The sequence below is a fragment of the Ailuropoda melanoleuca genome, chromosome 1 (assembly GCF_002007445.2).
Source record: "Ailuropoda melanoleuca isolate Jingjing chromosome 1, ASM200744v2, whole genome shotgun sequence".
Taxonomy (NCBI): domain Eukaryota; kingdom Metazoa; phylum Chordata; class Mammalia; order Carnivora; family Ursidae; genus Ailuropoda; species Ailuropoda melanoleuca.
Genome location: NC_048218.1, coordinates 165,792,187 through 165,816,941, shown reverse-complemented (window position 1 = coordinate 165,816,941; position 24,755 = coordinate 165,792,187). Strand labels below are relative to the sequence as shown.

General features: G+C 42.1%; 1 protein-coding gene across 4 annotated transcripts in view; it reads right to left on the bottom strand.

Annotated features, from left to right (window-relative positions):
- CREB5 (cAMP responsive element binding protein 5) overlaps positions 1-24,755 on the bottom strand; it is a 403,489-nt gene that overhangs the window by 252,220 nt on the left and 126,514 nt on the right. For all 4 annotated transcript variants that reach the window (XR_004628278.1, XM_034669652.1, XM_034669659.1 and 1 more), the window contains one exon: positions 1,683-1,855. Coding sequence is in view for 3 of the 4 variants with exons in the window: in XM_034669652.1 (XP_034525543.1) it covers positions 1,683-1,855 (173 nt within the window). In the remaining variant the exon portion in view is untranslated. The remainder of the gene's footprint in view (positions 1-1,682; positions 1,856-24,755) is intronic.

Here is a 24,755-nt window from a genome sequence, read left to right as displayed (position 1 = left end):
AAGGAGTCTCTGGAGATTTAGATGCTGTCTTTAAAGAACCCACCCTACCCTCTTAGCATATTATAGATTCTTGCTTTAGATGGTGGCAATATTTGCTCCCATAGTCATTTAAAGAGAAAAGAAATATTTAACAGGGATCCTAGCTAACTTAGTATTGACTTCTTCCAACAAAGCCAGGCATTCAAATGGCCAGATTAATATTCTGTTTCTTAAATGGGAAACCAAATGTACCCATGACAGACTCACAAAACAGTCACTGCCCACAGCTCTCATTTGTTAAAACTGGTCTTCACAAATCACAACCCATCTGGTAAGCTGAGAAACATGAGAGACAAGGCACCCTCCTTCTAAGACATTCTAAGGAGGAATAAGCCAATGTTGTTCCTAGTGCTTACTCTTGGATCTGAAATTCCTACAGGAATTAAAAACAAAGGGGGATACTGGCTGGCTCAGTCAGTAAAGCATGTGACTCTCGGACTTGGGGTTGTGAGTTCAAGCCCCACGTTGGGTGCAGAGATTACTTAAAAATAAAATCTTAAAAACAAAAAACAAAAACAAAGGGGGAAAGACACACTGGCAAACTGTGGGTCAGCTTCTAGTGTTGTTTTTTTTTAATCACAATCTCCAATATTCAACTGAATAGTCACACTGAATTCTGAGGCACATACCAAACACCGCAAGCTCCCTTTCCTATTTTAAAGAGAGAATTCTGGAAACATACAGCAAGCAGTTCTCAGCTTCCAGCAATATAAATTTATCAGAGCTCTTTGGCTTAAGTTACTACCTTTTCTTCCTAAGAACCCGACTGCTCTTAAATCTTTTATTTCCTCTTCACTCTGCTCTTGTGAGGGTGGAAAGAAGACACACCACCATTATCCTGAAGATAAGGAAGCAGGCCAGAGATTCTGCATTTCTGAGAAGATCGTGGGTCATGCCCAAGCTTCAGGTCCTCAGACCACACTCTGTGTGGCCAAGGGCTACAGCTGTCGCCTGAGACTCAGAAGTGAAAATCCCGTAATACAGAGCGTCTGGGATTCTGACGGGACCTTTCTACCAATTTTGCTCCATAGCGCAGTACTGGTTTTTTTTTTTTTACATAAATGAGAAGGAAAGGACTTGCTTTGTTTTGTTTTGTTTTGTTTTGTTTTGTCTACTCCAGGAATGAGCCTGGACCAATACAGAGGAAGGGGAGAGCTAATAAAGAGGTATTATCAAGGAAAAGAAGCAAGGAAGAATCATCAGAGGAAGGACTGGAAATGAACAAAAGACCCAGGGGATGAGATCAGCAGATCTTAGGAAAAAGGGGATACACTGTGTTGGGGAGAAAAGTGGGCTGGTGAAACTTCCCTCTACCATCCTTAAGCATTTGTCCTGAAAACCATGCTCTGCTCTCCATAACACCCAAGGCATTTTCCACAGTCACAAATGTTGTCTAAAGAAACGATGACACAAGAATGACTTGCTTTGCCCCCTCAAAGTCCAGGATCAAACAGTTTCCACCAGATGGAGACTCCCCTCCCTTCTCCCATTAAAAGCATCACTCTAAGTGCCAGGTGATCTCACAGCAACCAGGAACACCAACATCTGTCTCATCCAGTCTGAGCACCAGAAACAAGGAGAAAGTCCAGAACATTCTCTGAGCTCCAGCCAGGCCCCAGAGACAGCCGAGGAGGTCTCCTTACCCGATCTGGCGGTTGGTGGAAGGTGCCTGTGTGATGACAGAGCTGGACTGGGGTGACGGCATGGCTTGCTGAATCACAACGCTGGTGTCATGGTTGGGCATCCGGGTGCTGCCAAGCTGGTGAGCTCCGGGCCCCGCCATGGCCCCACCAACTGTGTTATGCATCGAGATATTCTGCCCAGAGAAGACAGAGGGGAAGGTCAGAAGAAGTCAATGTTTTACTGTACTCTCAAGCTCTCAGAGGACAAAATTGGGAATCTGGTTATGTCAACTAAATAAAGAGTTATGTCTTCTGGCAAGCCACGGATCCATCCATCTTGTTAGAACTTACAACTATGAGCAGATGAAAAATAACTATTTACCCTAACAGTAAAGCACGTAAGAAAATACCTTGAAGTTCACTAATCACTCTGTCGCCATCCTGACGTGCGGGGTTGAATTTGGTGCATCAGGGGCATTTGCTGCATCTCTTCTCTGACTTGATGTGATATACACTGCATTTGAAAATTATTTCCGCAGTAAGTGCACAATACTATGATTTAGTGAAGAACTGCTTAGCTTGCCGCTTTGAATGACACCACACTGGGTTATTGTTTCTTTTTCAGTCCTATGAGAGTGGCCAACCACCTACTTTCCCCCCACCCCCAGGAAACGACTACTTTTCCAAATCATAATCTGGGTACCCAAGCCCTACTACCTGGAGAGTGAGGATAGATGACTGGAACAGATGACTGGGTGTCTGGAATCCAATGCCGAGAGCAAAAGTTTCAATTTTCTGCTGCATTTCCATAAAATCAATCTCTAACAATTTTTATGGAATCATGGAATACAGAACAACAACTGCTTGCTCATTCACTTGTTCACTGTCTTCTTCTAGAAAGTAGTATGTTTGTCGTCGTAACTCTCTCATGGTGCTTGGAGCACAGTAGGCCCTCAGTAAACTGACGTTGCGTGAATAAATTAGTGAAGGCATAAATGAGACATCTGAGTCACTAAAGGGAACTAATAACCTGTGCTTATTTCTGATGACTTGAATGAAGGTTTCTTTGTTTAAAATGCAAAAGGGAAGTAAAACATGCAAGGTAAAGCTATCTTAAAAGACAGCGCTTCCTAGAAAAAAAAAAGTCACTGGGACAAAACAAGAGGATTCACAGGGGGGCAGAAGAAGTCTCATCGTAGCAGAGCTAAAAGGTGAGAAATTCAGAGCCTAGAGAAGAAAGGGAACGTGCAGGGTACAGCCAAGGAAGTAAGTGGGCCTCTGTAAACAGCTAAGCACAGCTCTTCAGCCTAGAAGGGTAGTGAAATTCAAGAGGTCAGTTGGACAATGGGTTGAGGATGGCAGGAAAGAAATGGAGTGTCACTAGCAATTTACTAGAGGGAAAATATATATCTGTCTGCGCTTTGGGGTTAGCAAAGAAAAAAATAAATGTTACCCAGGAGAACCAGAAGTGGTTCTTTGAAGTTCTTCTGCAAAGAACAGGATTTCCTGCACTATGTGTTAAATGATGGTGATAACATATATGGTATTTGGGGTGGCTGTGTCCATCACATTGCACCTTTCCCAGATTTCTGATTTCTAAATCCTGACCATACAGTTTGTCAGGAGTCCAGATGGAAACTGGGCACCTGGCTTAGACTGTGAGCCGACTGTGTTATCGTGGGATCCCAGAGGCATGAACAGGCTTATATACACACACGCGGTCCGAAGGCTCCTCTTATACACTGGAAGGGTTTTCTGACACGGGGAAATATTGTGGTTGGTTAAAGCAAGATGAAAGGAAATGGTGATTTGTGTTGGAGGGGCAGTGTAGGGATATGCTTAAATTCTTTTTATAGGATCTGGAGGCGTAGAGAATTGAACTAAAATAATAATGAAAATAATTGTGTTACTTCTTTTGAAAGTGAGCCTTAACAAACATATTTCCCTGGGTCTTAATAAGGCCTTGATGAAGACAACAATTAGAAACTTTTTTTTCCTCTGTTGTTTGGATCCTCAGAGATACTCAATAATTTTTCATCTTGCTCACAGTCACCTACTTACAGTCACCTACTTACAATAATAAAGCTGAGGCACAGAAGGATTTCAAACTTTCTTTTTAGAATTACTTCTGTTGTGCTGTGCTATCAAGGATTATGAATAGAGCTACATAATCTAAAATTTAAAACAATCTTTATATTGCTAACGAAGGCTATAAAATGTATGAACCCTCTTTGAGTTACCCTTGACACCTCTTTTCTATCACCCCCATATGCAGTCCCGAGTATTGCAAAATGCAACCTACACGTCCTTCATCTCTTTCTATCTTTCCATTTCACCTCCCGCCAACCTACACCCAACCAGCACTGGTCTCCTAACTGGTCTGTCACTCGCTTCCCTTTCTCCTTTTGCCCATATACAGCCATGGTGATCTTTTCAAAAGACCAAACTAATCACCATCATACAAATCTCCTTACCCAACCACATCCCCCACCCCACACCCCACAAGCTTCTCAGATGGCTTTCATGGTTCAGAAGACACTGAGAGCACTCTTTTTGTCATCTACAAGGCCTATAGGGGACACTTCCTACCTCCCAGCTCATGTCATGCTATACTCACTCTTGCTCTCTGCTCTTCACTCCACCTTTCTAGCACCTTCTTGCCCTCATACTGCCCATACTCCATTTCAGTACAGGGGCTTGGGATATGCCGTTTTCTGCTACCTGTGCCTTTCCCCTGACTCGACCTTCAAATCTCAGATTAAGCATCACATGAGGAAGACTTCCCTGACCTCTGCAGCGATGGGTACCCTCTCCTTCACAGTACTTTTTACAAGTTCACAATTGTTTTGATTTGATTAATGTGTTTCTTCCTAGAGAACACAAGTACAGTGTGAGAAGAGACTAAATCTGACTTTACTCCCCATTGCCTCTGTTGCCTAGATCAGTGCCTGGCATATAATAAATGCTCAATAAAGACTGAGTGAGTGAGTAAACTATAAAATGACATTCCTAAAATAGTCATTATGAGGAGGTCTTTTATTTCCTGGTCAATTTTTGAGAGTGCTAACTTGTTATCTATTTACCTTGAGATCTCAAAGTATGCTCACAGTAATAGAGTTTTAGATATTAAGGTACTTGTTTGATTATGGGCTACAGAAATAGAAAGGACCAGAGTTAAGAAGAAAGCCACAAACATGGAATGTAGACTGGAAAGTAAAGCCTTTGAGAAAGTATTAAATGAGCCCGTGGAGGCAGATACCAAAAGGTGAGCTCTGAATCTTTGAGCACTTTGGCTCAAAGGTTGGCAACAACCATTCCTTATCTCCACCATGAAAACCAGGAAAAACTGATCTGTACTGTAGCACAAAGAAGTTGGTTTGATTTCCTCAGAGGGAAACATGTTAAATAAAGAAAGAATGACCTCTTTAATGAGAATCATTAAAAAGAATTTTAAAAACTATCCAGGACTATACCTCACACCCTCTCCCACCAACATTTAAGACATCTCTTTGTCTCTGTGACCCCCACCTGAGATGAAAAAGGCTCCTAAAACTTGTATTCTAATTCTTCAATAATCTCCTTTTTCCACCACCCATGAAATCCACAAATTCCCCCCACTCTTTGCCCCAGACCCAGAGAGTAATTTCAAAACATTTTGGGAAAATAAACAATTAGGCAAGCATTATCATTTCATATTAAGAGAGGATGATTTTTTTCCCTTAAGCATTACATAGTAACTCAAACATGAAATTATTTTCTGAGTTCACATTTTCCCAATTATGGGTTCAAAACCTGTCTTCATTGATAAAAGAATGGCATTTTATCTCTGGATAAATTAAATATCCAATTTCAAAAACACAACGAGTGACTAGATCTTGTGGAGTTATTTTTGCTAGCACAGGTGCAGAGATTTGGAGCTGTCGAAACAGTGTCACCAAACCAGTGGATGGGTGTCAACAGGCAGGGAAGGATCGGAGAGGCTCCTCGAGGCTCAGCCTTTGGCCTTCTCTTGTTCAACATTTTTGTCAACAGCTTGGATGAAGATGTAAAAATTATGCTTGTCAAATCCACAGCTGACACAATGTTGGGAGGCATAGCTTATGTTCTGGGTAGTAGAGTCAGGTTTTACTTGAGCCAAATTTGTGATCTGGCCTCCAAAAATGCTAACATAAATCTAGGTTGCTGCAGGAGAAGTGCAATGTCCAGATCAAGAGAAGTAATTACTGCACTGTAGAGCATGCTGAGCTGACCACATTTGGCCACCACATTTTAAGGGGGAAATTGACAAATAGGAGGGAATGCAAGCCATGAAGGCATCCAAAATGCATCACAGGAAGAACTGTAGAAGAATCAGGGAATATTTAGTCTGAAGAAGAAAAGACTTAGAGGGTCATGCTAACTGCTTTCAAATATTTGTGGGATTAGACATAGTCTATGCTACTCCAGAGGACATAATTTCAAAAAAATGGGATCATGATGATAAAAGCCAACGATGACTATAATTTGAGTTCTTATTTTGAAGCAAGCACTATGGCAGATGCTTTATAAACCGCACCTTTAATCCTCTCAACGACACTACAGGGTCAGCGTTGTTATCCTCATTTTAAGATGATAAAGAGAGTAAAATTCCTCACTATCACTAAAAATATGTCATTCACCGCTAGCCACCCTCACTCCTTCTGGACTGATCCTTTAAAAATACAAATTTAACCTTTTGCCCAAAGACAAAACAAGCTGCCTTGTAAAGCACTGAGCTTTCTGCCATCGGAGGTAAGCCAGTAGAGACTAGTGGCCATCTGTCAAGGATGTCACCAAGAGGATTTCTGCATCAGGAGGGAGATGGCACTACATGACCTTCAAGGTCTCTTCTATGGCTAAGATTCTCTCACTTATGATCCATGGTTCATACTTTGGTTCAGTGCTTCCATATGATTAGTAATGTGTGATAATGTTGGAAATACACTGGCTTAGGAGTTAGGAGGTCTGTTCTAGTCCTGGCTCTCTACCCTTCCTTCTAGCCATGTAACCTAAATCATTCAACCTCCCTTAGCTCTGTTGCCTCATTGTTAAAAGCAGGGGGCTGGACTACCTGGTTTCCATGATTGTTTCCGGCTCTGATACTCCACAAGTCTCTTTCTATGTTACATTTTATGAGGCCTTAAATATCCAAACAGACTTTTTAGACTCTGATTCATGGGCCTACAAACATTGATTTTTCTCCATAACCATAAGCTTTTGCAGAAATGAGCCTTCCGAAAATTATAGCTTTATGCCAGACCCAAGGGATCATGATTCAAGAATCAGATCCAACACAAAGTAAAATTTCTCAAACTTCAAAGATGAAAACTCCACAAACTATTTTCACCTTGGTTCCAATTTCTCTGCATGTTCCCTTGACTTCTTCCTCCCTTCATATCCTGCAATATGTCTTGCTCTCCATTCACTGTTGTTCTGAGACATAAAGGGTGTGAATGGGATGAGAACCGGGGGCATAATGAGCCTTGATTGCATACTCAGTGAGCTTGAGGTAGAGTGGTAATTGTCTTTCTGCATGCATGGGCTTGGAATACAATATGCAAAAAAACAACCTGATGTATATGAATATATGTTCTTACAAATACCTATAATTTCAGGGTGTGGTAATGAGGGATAAAGGGCAGTGGACCACAAATGAAAGTAAAAGTTGGAGCATACAAGGAAAAGGTTGTTGTTTCCCATAAGGTCCCAAAATGTTATCTTCAAATCTATATTCTGTCCAACTGCCAAGGTGTGGAGACTTTATGGGTTTCTCTATAAAGAGCCAGGGTCATCCCGACACGCGTTTACAAGTCGAGTTGTGCAATCTTGGAATTGTCTGCATCTTAATGATGCCCGGGCAGTTACGAAGACTTTCAGAACTTCCCAGATGTAAACATCCATGAATTGCATCCAAAAGATGTCTGAGACATTCACAGGATAACAAAAGTTCTAACCTTCCAGAAGAGACGAAGCTTTCTGGAGGTCTAGGAAGGATTCCAGAAGGATTCCGACTCTTCCTTTCTGGTGCTCTAGGAGATGGAATACCAGTGTGAATATTTTGAATCCTACTAAGGGGATAAGCTGCTCATGACAGAGGAGACAGTGAAGTATTAGAGGGAATATGGTGGGGCTGGGGAAAAGACCAGGGTCATGCCAGCTGCCTCTCTTTCCATAACATTCTCTTTAGTGTAGCCGCATAGTGAAAGAGGAACAACATAAGACAAGAAACCATCTCAGGCAACCTTTGCAAGGGGGGAAGGGGGAAGAGAGAAGAGAGTACTGAGCTCTATGAAAACCCCAGCTGTGACATGCACATTTAAATTCTGCTTTTTCAGAGTTTGCTACTTATCCCAGAAGAGTCCTAAGGCGAACCATGGTACAGAACGAAAATGTGAGCACCAGAATAGGGCTCGCGTTCAGATTAGCTCCATATCACCTGGAACATAAATTCGCTGAGCCATACCTTCCACATCTTTAAAATAGAGATAATCCTCTAATGGACAGGGTTGTAGTGAGTCTCATATGAAATGACAGATGCCCTGGCACAGTGCCGACTGCATACATGTACTTTTCCTCTGTTTACTATAGTGTATAGTTCCAAATGTGGAGCTCAGAGAGCAGTGCTCATTTTGGGTAGCTACTCCCTGTGACCAATTTTAATAGAATTAATACTAATAATGGCTACCACTTACACTGCATTGCCATATGCCAGAAAATTCATTCAATCCTTATCAGTCTAGGAGGTAGATAGGATTACTAATCCTCATTTTACAGATGAGGAAACTGAAGCAGAGAGGTTACGTCACTTGCTCAAAGTCACACCGCTAAGAAGTGGAGGAGCTCAGATCTAGGCCATTTGGCTTCAGAGTCCAGGCTCTTACCTACTAGGCCATCCTGCCTCTACAGTCTTGCTATAAAAATATTTTCTAGTGGAAAATTATATGGCGAAAAATAAAGTGTACCTAATATCCTTTCCAGGAACATTAAAAGAAGTTATTAATGCTGGTAGGAGATCCTGAGAATTATACCACTAACTAGGGTCAATGTCATCACCACCATCTTCATACCTACAAAAGCCTGGGAATACACCATTAATTCATTTCAAAGGTGTTGATTAGTGATCCTTGTCTTAATGTCATGTTGCCTGCATAGGTCTTTCTAGACTGATTTACACTGAACAGGGCAGATTAAAATTAGGGAAGAAAGCCGTTGTTCAAATACTGTTGAACAATACTTTTATCAAACTACCAAAACAAATAACCAACCCTCACTCACTCATTCTTTGATGTTAATTCACCTTCTTCAACAATTCCCAGAGTTAAGAAAAGGCTGAGAAAGAGATAATTTCTCTGATGTTTGGATCAAGTTCAACTTCCAAGGCAACTTCCCCCACAGTGGGTAGAAAGGCAGCTTGCACACTGATGTGACCCTCCGTGGCCGTTAGCAACTCAACCGTTTCCGGGAAGTAGGCAGCCCCGCCTTCGAGTGGGTTCTAGACTCGAGTCTGCAGGATTCACAGCAGCAAGATCCGTCTGACCGGACTGTGCTCTCCTCCAACTCCAGACCTCTGTCATCCTTTCTAATACTGGGTTTAGACAACAGAGCCCCGAACCATCCCTGTAAGAATTTTATAGCTATTCATTTAATATTGTAGTAAAATGCTCAAGACAATAAATGTCTTCTCAGGTGCCACCCTTGACTGTGAGAAACAGTTTTTGGGTGTCTCTCAAAGATCCTGCTCCTTCCTGTTCAGATTCTTGGTGCCATGGACTGTCAGTGTCTCCCCTCTTACCTCTCGCTTTATTGTCTTGGTTAATTCTTCTAAATATAATCATATGGGTTAAAAGGAAGGAAATGATGCCTCTTCATTCAGGTTGCTAGAATTACAGATGAGCACATTTCTGTGGTTGATGCATCTACAGATATCTTGGAAGTTAGAAACTAGTCAAATACCACTGAAAATATTGTATCCTCCCAGACCACTCCAGACCTCATGGTCCAATTAATTGGTACAAATCAGCACTTTCCCAATGCCATAACTTAACTCTAAAACCTCCCAGAGCTCTCCATTGCTTACAATGCTAAAGCCCACTCTTAGCCTTGCCTTCAAAGGCCCTATATACCCAGTCTCATCTCTCACCCCTGTCCCCTGTGCCAACCATCCATGCCAGCCACACTTCTCTACTCACTACACAACTCAGGAGTTCAAATTCTCCCCTTCACACCTTTATGGGTACAGTCTCCAGGCCTGGAATTTGCTCTCTGCGTAGCTAAGTCCCATCTTACAAGCAACAACAACAACAACAAAAAAAGGTTATAGACAGTGTTTTTCTCAAGTACAAATGAGGATAGTATGCCCTTGCTTCCTTTGAACTATAAAGCAAAGATACAGTAAGGGTTTGAAAAGAGCTTTAATAGCTTATGGATTATCCCACCTCCTGTGCTCTTCTCTCCTTTGACATCCCCTCATGCCTGGAAAAACTGCTTTCCTCTCTTCATTTCAGGTTCACCTTAAGTATCACCTTCTCAATGTCACCTTCCTAACTAAAGAAACTCCCCTATTACTTTCTACCTTGGCACCCCAAACCTTTCCTTTATAGCATGTTCATAAGGTACAATGTTTATCATGATTATTTCCAGTGAGATATATATATATATCATTATTGATTCCAGTTACATACATATTTCCCTTACCTGGAAGGAAGGGAAAGTGTCTGTCTCATTTTCTCTTCTATCACTAGCGCCCAGCTCAGTGCCAACAATGAACTAGGCAACCAATGACCGAATGGAGAAACGAATCATGATTTCTGAGGTGATGATACAGGAATAAAGAGCAATCAATTTACAATTTCCAGCCCGCCCTCCCGAGCTGGGCACATGGTCATCTTAAGCCTGAGATATAAAGAGATAATATTTGCTGATTTGAATCCTCATTAGTCATATCAACGAAGGCCAGAAACAGAGCAACACTCTCCTCAAACTGCCCTATGTTTGGTCAATTCGAATCACTGCTTGAAGTGAGGCAAGACAGGCTTCCCTAAGTAACCGGAAAAGAGACAGGAAAAGCCAGAGTGAAGTGATGACAAACAAGGAAGGAACTGGGGTCCCAAGTCAGGGATGGGGAAGGACGTGAATGGCACCGATGGCATTACCAGGCTCACATTTCTGCATGGCACAGGAAAGAAAAGGTTCTTGAATATTCTGGAAGGGGCACTGAGCATACAGGGAAATGCTGAGGAGGCACACTAAGAACCTGGTATAGCCACACAAAACGCAAAAGGCCCATTCTAGAATTGTTAAACTCCTCTCTCTCTTCCTTCCTTCCCAGAAAATGTAAAATTACTCAAAGTAAAAGTGCACCTACAACTGCCACAAGGACGCTGAGGGTCTGTTTCCTCAGTGTTTCAAAGAGAACCAAATACTTACTTACACTGATTTAATGACCAGAAATACAAATGTAGCACTCTTTTGAAAGCTGCTAGTGATATGCTGCTGATCTGAGAAGCGATTTTTTGCCTTTCCCTCCCCCAAGCCCCCCTTCCTCAGCTCCTCTCTCCAGGCCAAAAGAGCTGGAGCGTAGGGCTGGCCGCTAAGATGAATTTGCTTGAAAACTCCCCTGCCTGGAGCATTGGTTGGGTATCTGCATTCCTGAATATTTGGCAATAGCACGCTCTGAACATGAAATAGAAATGTGATCTTCAGTGGGAAGGAAAATGTGCTACAAGATAGACTTCCTCCTCTGAAACAATAGAGAATAAGCGTGCTTGCCCTTCGTATCACTTCTGGTGGAACCCGTCAGGTGGCTTGCCATGAATGGCCTTGCTTTGTAAATTGTTTGGTCCTTTACAAACACAAGTTACTGTTATGCTGTGCTAATGATCAATATTAATTAAGCAGCATATTTCTATCCTGGGAAGTGGATGTTTTATTGGAAGACAAGTTCACTTCAATCGCCATTGCTTCCAAGCAAACTGAATCATAGCTACCGGTGTTTGTTAAGTCTGAGACCAAAAACCAAATTACATAATGCAACATAGGGAATCAATGAGAGATTTAGTCTGTCTTACTTGATGAAATCCTAATAGAAAGAGATAACATTTTTACTTTGACCATACCAAACTAAACAGCACTTGCTGTGTAGCATGGGGGCACTGGACACTACTGGATGCAACAGTCCTCCAAGAAGCTTCTGGAAAGAGCAACTTTTAAATTAAGAATTCCTACCAGTAATTGGGTTCTCTGGATCCTGAGGCGTCCAGAAAAGTGCAATGGGGGTCAATAAGATGGTTTCCATGTCTACAAGGCATACAAGGTACATGTTCAAACCTACATGATACCACATATTGCCACCCTGATCTCATTTCATACTAGTCCTTCCTTACCTTATTCGTGCTGTTTTAGACATGGGCTGATCTCCCTAAAGTTGTGCTAACATACAGTAGCCTTGGCACTGGCTGCACCCCCACAGTGGGAAGGTTGCTTCTCATTATCCTCACAGTTCCTTCTGTCACTTCTTCCAAATGTTTGCTCAAATGTTACCTCCCAATGAGCCCTACGTCTAAGGCTGGGATTACAACTCTGAGATTACAACTCTGCTTCCCTGAATCCACATTTCCCTTACTTAGTTCATCCTTTCCCGTTTATGACACCGATTCCTCCCTCACTTACTCCGATGCAAAAGCACCAAACCACTTCTGATCCCTGTGCTTTTAAACAATGTGCAAGACAAGAAAAAACACAGAAAATTCAATGACTCCATTTTTTAAAAAAACACCAGAAATCTCTTTAATCTCTCTTTCCCTGAGATACCACGTTTTACAAATACTTCTTTAAAAGTCATGAATTCATTTTCTCATACCAGTCTTTTGAAGCTTTCACATTCCTTAATTTCTAAAATCTCATTTCACTGTATTGTACCATCAGACACTGCTGTCTCACAGCTTTGATAAAATTCTAGTCAAACAGAAAGAAACTGATGCTTTAGTCTGGGCAGACTTGCTGCAGGTACATGCACAGTTTCAATGAGAGAGTTTGACTACTGTATCACTCCGGATGCCAGGAGGAAAGAGACAGCACACTCAAATTGCATAATTTGAGGCATGATTAATAAAGGAACTATTCGCAAAGGTGTGGGCAGAGTGCAGGGAAGCCACAAGCCAACGCACAGTACCCTGAGGCCAATTTCAGTAGGGAGCTGTTAGCGTCCCTAGGCCTATAGAAGTGAGAGAAGGGAGAGGCTACCAGACCTCAGTCAGGGGAGAGAGAGATTAGCAGGAGACCAGGGAGGACAGAGCTGTGTGGATAGGACACCTGGCAGGACCTTGGTCAAAGAAGACAACTAACCAAAGCAGCTGGGAGAATAGACACCAAAGCTCCCTTTTCTCCTTCTCTGGACCCTGCTGTGGTAGTTCTGTGGCCACTGGCCCAAATACAATAGGAAAACACAGGTTAAAGATCAGCGTCTCAGGGCACAGAGCAAAGTGGAAAAGGGGAAGAACGGGCTTGGATGGAAAACATCTAGTACAAGTATGTTTTTATTAAACTTGCATTACTTTATTTCACAAGCAATATACTTGCTCATTAGAGAAAATTTAGGAGGAAAAAAATTAGTGGAAGGAACAAAATCACCCATCATCCCAACATGCCAGTAAAAACTAATATTTTACTCTATCTTTCCAAATATTTTCTCTATACACAAGCACATACACACGCATACATTAAAGTATATAGACCCACATTTTATAATATATATACATACATGATGATTTGCAAGAGATTCAGAAGATCAGAAACCCCACTGGGCTGCAGTGACACAGTTTGCACTCCACCTCACCTACCAGGACTTAAAAAAAAATGTTATCTGTATGTTTATTTCCTTTCTAATTTACACCACGTAAGGGCAGGACTGTCACTAACTGAACTTGCTCTACATTTATCCGTGTGCTTAACAAATCCTGATGAGACTGATAAAAACAATACGAGGCAGAGCGGAGCCTGTCCCACAGTGCGCCCAAGCAACACAGCTCCGCCCCGCAAAGATGCTCTGGGGCAAGCATGGCTCCTCTGAACCCAGTTACACACCCTCAAAACAAGGTCTCACTTTTAGGACACAGCTTCCAATTTGTCTACATTCCTCCTGGTGAAACAACCGAGCTTGGAATAAGAACAGCTTCCTATGTGGGAGTCACAGGGGGAAGAATTTGGCACCTGGTGTACCATTGAGCCGGAACAGTGCTGAGTTCAATGCTCATTTCCGCCGAAGTTGTCAGATGACAGGAAAGTGAGAGCATGTGGAAGGTGCGTTTTTCTACTCTAGACAGTCAGGATTTATGGGCTGGCTTGCTAAACAGAAGCACTAATGCCAATGAAATGTCTCTAGCTAGATAATCTCCCCCAGCGACCTCTCACTCTTGTAGTAGAATGCCAAGTCTCCAGGTCCTTGGTCTTTGGCAACCTGAACGTCCTCTATTTTCCATCTTGACTTCATTTTCATCCTCTTGTGCCACTGCTCTACTGACAACCTCAAGGAGGAACAAATCACCGATTATTTGATAGACTAAGAAATAATATTTCTAAATCCAAAATAAAGATAGGATGAGATCTTAGAGGAGCCAGGGACCCACATAAGAGCCACGCCCATATTGCTGGAGCTTTCAGTGAGTGAGTCCTTGGACAAAAGGTTTCTCCTCTTTCCCTATGTGTTGATACATCGATACGTCCATAAGCTGATAATATATATATATGTGTGTGTGTGTGTGTTTGCTCCACAGATAAGTTTTTGTTTTTTCAAATATATGAATGTTGTCTGGTTACTTTTAAAGAAGTCCAACGGCAGGCCTATGTATAAAAAAATGTTTTTCAGATGTCTTTCCACACCTATATTTTACTAATCACTTTATGAAATAGTTTTCAAACTCTTATGGATGAATTTAAAAATTTAACTCTGCTTTTAAACGTCACATAGAATCTGAGTATGAAAAGCCATTCTAAAGGCTAGTAACCACTGGTAAAAGGCCTGTTCAGAACAAAAGATGAAGCACGAAATATTTGAATCTCTTGTATTATCTCCACCTTGGCTAAACGTCTTTGCCTAGAAGTTAGTTCTGCAATTACGCATAACACTGACTTCTCTGGAGGGCGCCCAGGGGGCACAGTCCCGTTAAGTGTCTGACTCTTGGTTTCAGCCGAGGTCCTGATCTCAGGATCATGAGGTCCAGCCCTGCTTTGGGCTCCACGATTAGCGCGGGGCCTGCCTGGGATTCTCTCTCCTTCTCCCTGCCCCTTCCACTTGTGTTGTCTCATGCTCTCTCTCTCTCTCTAAAATAAATAAATTAATTAAAAAAATACTGACTTCCCTGGGTACCTAGTTCACTCTCCATTCTCTTTTTTAAGAAACAAGGACAACATTTAGGCAGAAAGTCTGATCTCCCTTCTGCTGGCATAGGAGAAGCAGTCCCCAAAGCCTCAGGGCCCTCATAGATGCCTTGTCTTATATGTGACCCCATACCTCCACTTTTTATAAAGGTTTAGGCTCCATGTCTGAAGAAGTGCTGTCAAGGTTAAAACACACCTCTTTCCCCTTCCTCTCTTCCCTTCCTTTTACTGAAGTCAAAATCACCAAGAACTCTTTTTGTGGGATGCCCAACTGACTGAACCACCCAGGCGCCCCAAGGAAAAGATTTTTTAAATGAAGCTTCTGAGTACCTACTCTCAGCACTTTAAATTTGAAAGATGTCATAGGGAGCCTTTAATCCCAACTCCCTGACTTGACAAACAAGAAAATGGAGGCCAGGGGAGAGTAGCCCACATCTAAGTGGAGGCAGGAACAGGACAAGAGTCTTGCTCTCTTGACTCCTCATTCAGTGATGTTTTGGCTATGATGAATGATTCTAGAGTTTTATTTCTGTGAAGTGGAGGGAATGACTTTATCTCATGTTCAAATCAGATCTCGATATGTTGGACTAACAAGGTAATTATTTCATCTTGGGGATGCAAAAAACTGACAGGCACCCAAAAGAGGCAAGAGTTAGGGTCAAGTCCAGAGATGCCCATCTTCTCAGAATGACCACTCAGGGTTTAGAGTGAAGGGAAAGAGATTCTCTTTGACAATGGACACACCGGCACTCAGGCCCCACCGACTAGTCTCCCTGCAACGGATCGGAGTCTCTGGCAGCAGAAGCTCTGAGGACGCTCTTAACTGCATTGGAGGAACCCGTCAAGCCTCCCCAATGCACAGCACAGTTATGAGTCTCAACCAGTTGCTCCAAGTATTTTCTCAACAAAAACAAAAACCAGCAAAGAGCTCCTTTTGTCCTGACAATTCCTCCTCACACTTAAAGTGCCCAGCACATTTAGGACCATTTATTCTGTGCACACTTGGATAATACTTGGATAAAAAGCTGAGACTGCAGAGCATGGCAGCAGGAACAGGAAAACACTATTGCTTCTGTGGTTTCATACACAGATTGTGTCATACTTAATGCTGAAATCATAAACTATATATTTTTGCCCCCTCCAAGCTGCCTATTGTGTGCTTATAAACAGGAACCTGGCAGCATGTCAGGGGTGCAAACTGATTTCCTTTCCCAAATAAAATTTTAAAAAGCAAATAAACAAGGTTATGTCGGCTAATGAAACATTACATGCCAGGCTGGGGAGAATTCTTTTAAAATGTATTTTCTTGAGCAACACAAAGGCAACACAAAGCATCCATAAGAGGTTCTTTCATAAACAACGTGTTTACACAAAAATGCATTACTTGAAAGAAAGGAAAGTTATGGTGCATCTCCCGTGATATATCTGGACTATGTTTTAAGAAATAAATTACGGATGGGTGAGAAGGGGGTGTCCTACAGTGCTATAGATTTTGGATATTAACTAAAGCCACTCAGAAGTAAGATGAAGTTGTTCTTGTTTAGACAATTGTTTGATCTTAGTGTTTTTATAATTTGTTGTCAAGATGTAAGTAGCTCACTTTGAGTGTATCCTATAGGTATGAGGAAAGCTGGGAAAGAAAACTGGATCATGCCTGCCATGCTTGGGGATATATGACTAGTGAGCCTGGATGGCTGGCATCAGTGGAAACTTCTTCTGGACAGTGACCTGTTTCCCAGCTGGAAACAGGTTTAGTAATCTATGTGTAAGAAGTATCTCCTGGATCCTGGTCACCTCACACTTTACCACAGAGAATGAACGCCCAACCAGAGCCATCCCAAGTGGACTAGGAGGCCCAGATGAAATATTCCTGCATCCTCTCCCTCCTTCCACCATCTTAACACCTTCATACTGATGAGCCCAGGCAGCAGGAACCCTGTGCAACCCGATGGGCAAAGTCCCAAGACAACATGGCATGGGGCCGAAGGATGGGACTGAAAAGGGGGAGGGGCAGGCTGAGAGCTGAGTTGCTAACTGGCCATGGTAGTGTATGAACAGAAGGAATTCTGCGAGTTGTTCTGAACCCCACAGCTACTGCCTGACATCACAGCTACTTTCCCTCACAGCTACTGCCTGACATCAGGAAATTAGTATCTCATACTAGAGCCCAAGGGCACAAAGTAGAAAGTCCCATAATCCTGGGATAGCCCTGATGATAAAGAAAGAAAAGGAACTTTTTAATCTGCCTCAGGGGCTTGCGTCCCAGCTGAAGATACAACTCAGCTAGCCAGTCAGAAATAAAGAACAGAACAGTTAGAAATCACAGAGGTGACCCTGAGATCACACAGACCTGTAGGCCCTACCGCAGAGAGTGGGGTTGGGCGGTGACAGAGTGTGGGGGCTAGGGGATGGAATAGTGACTGAGATGGCAAGTTCTCTCCTTCTCGCCCCCGACTCACCAAGCAACCTTGGTCAGGTCTCTGGGCCACTCGGAGCTTTCTTTTTTCCACCACTTTTAATATAAGGCAAACACTGTCAGTCTGATGGCTGTGTGATTAATGAGGTAACATTTGTAAAATGCTAAGAGCTTTCCAGAACTCAAATGCAAATACTTTAGACCAAATACTGTGGATAACAGTTAAAACACAAAAAAGGGTTAGTCACCAGTTGGCTGAGGGTACGAACCTGAGAAGGAATTGCAGAAGGAGTGTGTTCTGTGAAAGGATTTGACTATGGTTAGGTGCACATCGGGGGAAGGAAAAGGAAGGGGAAAGAAGTTTCAGGGCTTGCAAAATCTAAAATATGAATTATCTCGTTTCCAACAGAGGCCATTTAACTTTTAAAACTCCGCATCCTTTCAACAACACCAAAGGTAATTCAAGTACACAAAATATTTTTCTATACACATAATTCTACAGGGTATAACCCAAGGTGGGACAGTAGGTTACACTGACACGCTTGTTCTTATCCCAAGAAAATGACACAGCATGAAGCTACAGGGGCCACATACCAACGACCTGGGCACTTATGAGCAGCAACTTTACTTCCCCCACTTTCTGGGGAAATGGAAGAATCATATCAATCACTGGCAAATTTGATAACAGATGTGTTTCCCAGCAAATCCACATCAAGCACTCAAAAAGTAATTACCCCCTAAAGCTTGTTGTGTTCCTACGTACATTTGGCATCAACTAAAGTCTTCAGCCGCTTTGTTTTTATCTGACGTGAAGCTAAAGCCTCGGGGTGATCCTCCAAGTGCTGCTTTAGATTATAAAGTCTTAACAGCCCCTCGCTTTAGGGCACTGTGTTTATTGATGCTTTGTAAGCAATTTACAGTCCCTTAATAGCACATTCACCACAATGTTACAGTGTTTAACTTGTTAAATTATATTTAGAGCTTCAGGGAAAATTACCTCATTGGCTTCACTAGCGTGGGTTATTGATATCACACAGGAGTTATGGCAGCATCCACCTGACTGGGGACGGCGACAAGAACATTTTAGAGGCTGGAGTCAAAAGTGGAATGCGAAATTCAAGTGGAGACATCGAGGTGGTACGGGACTGGTGGGAGAGAGGGAACGGGCTGGCGCTCCAGGAGAGGAGTCAGGGAAGGCAGAAGGGACAGAGGCGAGCGAACTGGGTCAGCATCTGGCAGAGTTATTTATTAAATTGGAAAGCAAAAAAATTCTCATGATGGCCATCTTGATTCCAACACTGATTTAAGCCACCTCCGCGAAAGGGCAGTGCTCCTATTCCTATCCTCCCTGTCCTTTGGAAAAATGTTCTAGATCCAGGGACCTGGGAGACAGCGCTGACCTCCTGCTGCAGTAGCCACTCATCCAACAGCTGGGTGTTCACTTCTCTGGGGCTAAGGTATTGCAAGGGAAAGAGTGGACATTTTTTTTTTTTAAAGATTTTTATTTGTTTATTTGAGAGAGAGAGAGACAGCCAGAGAGAGAGGGAACACAAGCAGGCGGAGTGGGAGAGGAAGAAGCAGGCTCCCAGCGAAGGAGCTTGATGTGGGGCTCGATCCCAGAACGCCGGGATCACGTCCTGAGCCGAAGGCAGACGCTTAACGACTGAGCCACCCAGGCGCCCCTAGACATGTTTTAAAGCCAGGGAAGGAGGAGGAAATGGCCAAGAAAGGGGAAGAGGAGGAGCAGGAGGAAGAGGAAGAGAGAAGAAGGGAGACGAGAAGAAGGAGAAACAATGGCAAGAGCAACAACGGTAGAAGCAGCAGGAGCAAAATCTTTATGAGAAAATCGGGACATAAAGTGAGGCTAAAATATCATCAATCCTGAAGCTTAGTGATGTCATGAGACTTCTTCAGAAAAGCAGCCAAAGGCCAAGGTATTAAAATCCACTACAGAGGCTGGAGCACAGGCACGAGAAACCAACCAAGTGGCTGATGCACTCTTTGGTCTGAGCTCATGTGACCTTTGTTGGCTCACGGATGGCTGAAGGCTGGAAGCAAACCATCAAAAATGACAAGAACTGCGGTGTGTAACCTCCGTGAGAGAACGGCATTTTCTCTTCCCCATCTGGAGATGCTGCACTAAGTTTCTCATGCTCAGGAGACTTAATACTAATTAATAACCAAAATAAAACAGACAGTTGACATTGCAAAAACAAAAGGCATTCAGTGAAATAAACAACATTGCTCACCAGGCAATGTTTTGGCAAATAGGACTGTTGACAAAGAACCAAAGAGAAACATAGCAAGTTGTGTGTATTTCAAAAGACAGAGAATGAAAAGAGGGGAGAAATGTTGTCCTGAACACAGGCATACAGTTTCCTAAGCAAAGCACAGCTAAGTGCACAGGTATAAGTCTTAGAATGTGGTCCCTTGAAGAGAAATTTCAGTCTTAAGTACAAATCAGAAATTCCCATTCCTCCTAGAGTTGACAGATTTTCACGTTTGATCCAATAATTCACACTTAACGTCTAGAGTTGCAGTTCCTAAACTGTGTGCCTCATTGCCCCTGGGTGCTGCATGGAGCTTTTCAAGATTGAGGGAAACATGGCAATACTTGACATCTATGGCATGACACAAAAACTCAGAGGCGGTCAGTGTTTCAACATTAGGTCATACTGCATTCCTTTGGATTATATCACAATTTTGCAAAGCTGGATTATTGGCGGTTGCTGTGATAAGAAGCAAATACCATGCAAAAATAACTGTGGAACAGAAAACAAGGGTGGTGTTGTCCATTCTGATTTGACAGTTTGGGAAGATGTGGAGAGCCCAATAGGTACACACATCCTATGAGCAAGTAATTATGGTTATTTTAAAATGAAACAGAAGTATTCTTTTTTTTTTTCATTTCAATACCTGTTATTATTTATTTCAAATAGCTACTGAGATGTTTATATACTTATTAAGTTGCTTGGACCTAACTACTTACTAAGCAGAATGATCTATCTCTTTTGGCCAAGGCGTCCAGTGAAAAAAATATCGAAACACAGACAGTGCCTAAATTCCGAGAAAGTTTGGGAGGCTCTGGCCTGGGGAAAACAGATAGCGAAAATAATGTGTGGTAATATTTAACAAAGAACTAATTAAGAAAAAAAAACATAATTTGGGTTAACTAGCCCTCAGGACAGCTGACCATGTGAGAAAAAGAAGAATCTGCTATGTTTTCCAAAGAGCAGTAGAAATTCAGATGTTTTGGAAGCTTTATCTCTTGAGCTAGTTAGCATCATGGGGATTTCTATGCTCTGAATTTTGGCAAGTTCCCAACACATGTAAGACTGTATGTTTAACTCTCTATATATCGATTTGGCCCCACCAATGACCTGGCACTCAATTATCTTACTGTAATTATTCTTTGTTTTAGGGTGGCACCATGAATGTCATCTGTCACTGACAACAGTCATTTTATTGTCTAAGTCTGAGATATACAGCCTTAACTAGGAGACATTTCACCAATGGCTAAGAAAAGCACAGAATTCAGGTCCATTGCACTTCACCCAAGTTAGGATCTAATGCCCCAAAATACACTGGAGCAGGATGCATTTAATTGTCAAGGGTCCGAAAGAGGAAGCTAACAAAGGCTAGAAATGATGGAAATGCATGAACCGAAGGAACCTTCAAGACATAGAATGTCCCACCAATGACCAGGTGTTTCAGGCGTGAAAAAGACCAAGAGAACAGCATGGAGTTCATAGACCAGTTTCAGAGTTTAAACTCAAGCTGATACCCAGAGGAGGGAATTGAAATGCTTGCCTGGGGGAAAAGTTGAGTCTACTAAAATTCCAATCAAAAATTGTCTGGAGACTTTGTTGAGGTCCTTTGGTTTGTAACTAGGGAGTAAAAAGAACAGGACACAAAATACTAAAGATCAATTCTTAACTCTAAATATTTTATTTTGATGTTATTTTCAAAAAGCCACTTCTGTTCACTCATTTTTTTTAAAGATTTTATTTATTTATTTGACAGAGATAGAGACAGCCAGCGAGAGAGGGAACACAAGCAGGGGGAGTGGGAGAGGAAGAAGCAGGCTCCTAGCGGAGGAGCCTGATGTGGGGCTTGATCCCATAAGGCCGGGATCATGCCCTGAGCCGAAGGCAGACACTTAAGGACTGCGCCACGCAGGCGCCCTGCTCATTTTTTTTTTTGACAAAAATTTATTAAGGGCAACATGTGTACCATCCCACTAGCTACCCTGGAAAACCCATAAGAAGTATAAGATATGATCCCTGTCTTCAAGAAGTTGGCAAACAAACCTTAAACACTTAAAAAGTTAAATGTCAAAAGAAGATAATGCCAGAGATGTCATTAGCCTGTATATGATTATAGGCCAAATGAGTGGTTCAAGAGTCCTGAGGTGTTATGGTAAATTTTATGGTCAACTTGGCTAGACAATGGTGACCAGTTGTCTGGTCAAACACCAGACTAGATGTTGCTGTGAAGGCATTTTTAAAATCTTACTAACATTAAAACCAAAGACTGAATAAAGCATATCACCCTCCATAATGTGGATGGGTTTCATTCAATTAGTTGAAGGCCTTAAGAACAAAGACTAAGGTTTCCCAGAGAAGAAGCGATTCTGCCTCAAGACTGCAATATAGAAACCCTATCTGCATTTCCTGCCTACAGATCTTGGACTCAAAACTACAATATCTTGGACTTAAAATATACAACCACAACTGAGCACCTGGGAGGCTCAGTCAGGTAAGTGTCAGACTCTTATTTCAGCTCAGGTCATGATCTCAGGATCCTGGGATCGGGCCCAACATCGGGCTCTGTGCTCAGGGTGGAGTCTGCTGGAGCTTCTCTCCTCCCTCTCCTTCCCTTTCCTCCCCACACATGCATTCATTCTCAAATAAATAAATTAATGAATAAATAAAACCTTAACAACAATAACAACACTGTAACATCAACTCTTGCCTGAATTTCCAGTCTGCCAGCCTGCTTTATATAAGCTTCAGACTTTCTAGTCCCTGCCTGCCCGCATCTCTCTCTCTCCTCTCTCTGTACAGAGATAGAGACAGAGATGTAGATATATATCTCCTTATTGGTTCTGTTTCTCTGGAAGACCCTGACTAAGACAAGAAGATAAAAAAAGTGGTTGTTGGTTAGAGCAGTCAGGGAGCTCTTCAACAAGGAACTAAAGAGGGGCCTTAGAGATCAGGTAGCATTTCCATGGGGATGAGATTAATCACGGATGTACTCACTGTTAAAGGACGAAGCAATATAAACTAAAACAAGATGTGGCCCCCTGACCTACAGAGAAAAGATAAAATGGGAGAGACAAACACTACAAGTAGATATTATTCCAAAAGGGGAGACTGAGGATGTCATGTTGGCCAAACATAGAACTTCAAGATGTCAAAAGAATTCTTGTTCCCTCTCTGGTGAGGTGACACAGCCACGGCAAACAGCTTCCTTGGCCTTCACTTTCCTTCCACCAATTTGAATGAAGCAATGCCCCACAATATCCAATAGCCTCTTTGCCACCCCATGCAAACCCTCTCCCCCAAGAGCAGGGACAAAGAAGAGAGAGTGAAGGGAAGATCTCCTCCACACTCACATGGGTTTCAGGCGAGACGAGTCTCAAAGCTGTTCCTAAGAAAAAAGGACATAATCTTAACTGAAACAGGCAGCAATCTAGAAAGATACATTCTGAATCTATGTAATTATAAAGAGTAGACTGCTTGAAAGCTATGTTGGAGACAATTTGCCACATACTTCTCATGTACGTATGGATATAGATACAGGGTTGTTTTTTTTTTTAAGTAATCCTGACTTTTTTTTAGGAAGCTACTGATTTTTTCTGACTCCACTACAATTTAAAAGTCATTGGCTTTTCTCTCACTCTCTCTCTCTGTATATATATATAACGTGCATATATCCTGAGAATAAACAAAAAAGACGTAGTACACCCAGTAGAAAATGGATACAAAATACGAATAGGAATTCAAAAAAGAGAAAGCCCAAATGACCAAAACATATATGGACAGCTGTTCAAACTAGTTTACCAGTAATCAGAGAAATGCAAAGTAAAATGAGAACAGCAAAAAATAGAAACGTGGATTATTATTAGTGTTGGTGCTGATATAGGGATTTAGGAACCATATGCTATCATAATGTACATTTCTGTGGTCATTCTGGAAAACACCCAGGATCAACTTAGGGAAATTAAATATGCATGGGCTATATGTCCCTATATTCTCATGCAGGGCCATATAAAGATCATGGTCATGACCCAGGCCCCTTCTATTTGTAGGGTACAAGGCAAGTATACAAATGGAGGTCTACATCCCACATGACTAAATTGTTTATAGTTACAAATCAACCTATAAATATGTTCACCTCCTACCTTGACAAATGTACAATCATAACGGCCTGGAAGGCCAGGTTTGAATTAACAATTGTCAACTCCTTGGGGCTCTACCTTTAGCCTCTAGCTCTGGCCCCCAACCTGCTCCTCTTTTCTTCCCAACCACTAGAACTATCTGCACTAAGGGTGGTGCCATATACATGCATGTAATTTATAAACAAAGAAGCCAGAACCCAGACAATTTACTGAGAAACAGAGTAAGTGGCAAAATCAGAGCCTGAATTCATGTTTCCTGATTCCCAATCCTGAGCAGCTCAGTGATTTTCAGTGGAAAAAATTAATCAGACAACTACCTGTAAAATAAGCCTAAAACTGAGCTATTGAGATGGGAAAAGGTGACCCTAGATGAGAATTGCTGCCACCTAGAGACTGAAGCCCACGTACAAGCTCCACGGAGATCCCCTATCTTTCAAATAACCAGGTCTTCACCACTGACCCCATGTAAGGTCAGCAATATAGTCTGTCGTTGCAATTATGGACCCCACTTGGAAGCCCCGAACTGTTAGGACTGTAAAACAGTTCAGCCACTTTGGAAAACAGTCTGGCAGATCTTTAAAACCTTAAACATAGAGTTACCATAGGACCCAGCAATCCTACTCCAAGTATATTCCCAAGACAAATAAGGACTACGTCCATACAAAAATGTGTACTCAAATGTTCACAATGGCATTATTCAAAATAGCTGAAAAGTGGAAACAACCCAAATGTCTATCAACTGATAAACAGATAAACAAAATATGGTATATCCATACAGTAAAACATTATTTGGCCATAAAAAGTACTGATACATGCTACAAAATAGATGACCCTTGAAAACATCATACAGAGAGAAGTCAGTCACAAAAGAGCACATATTATA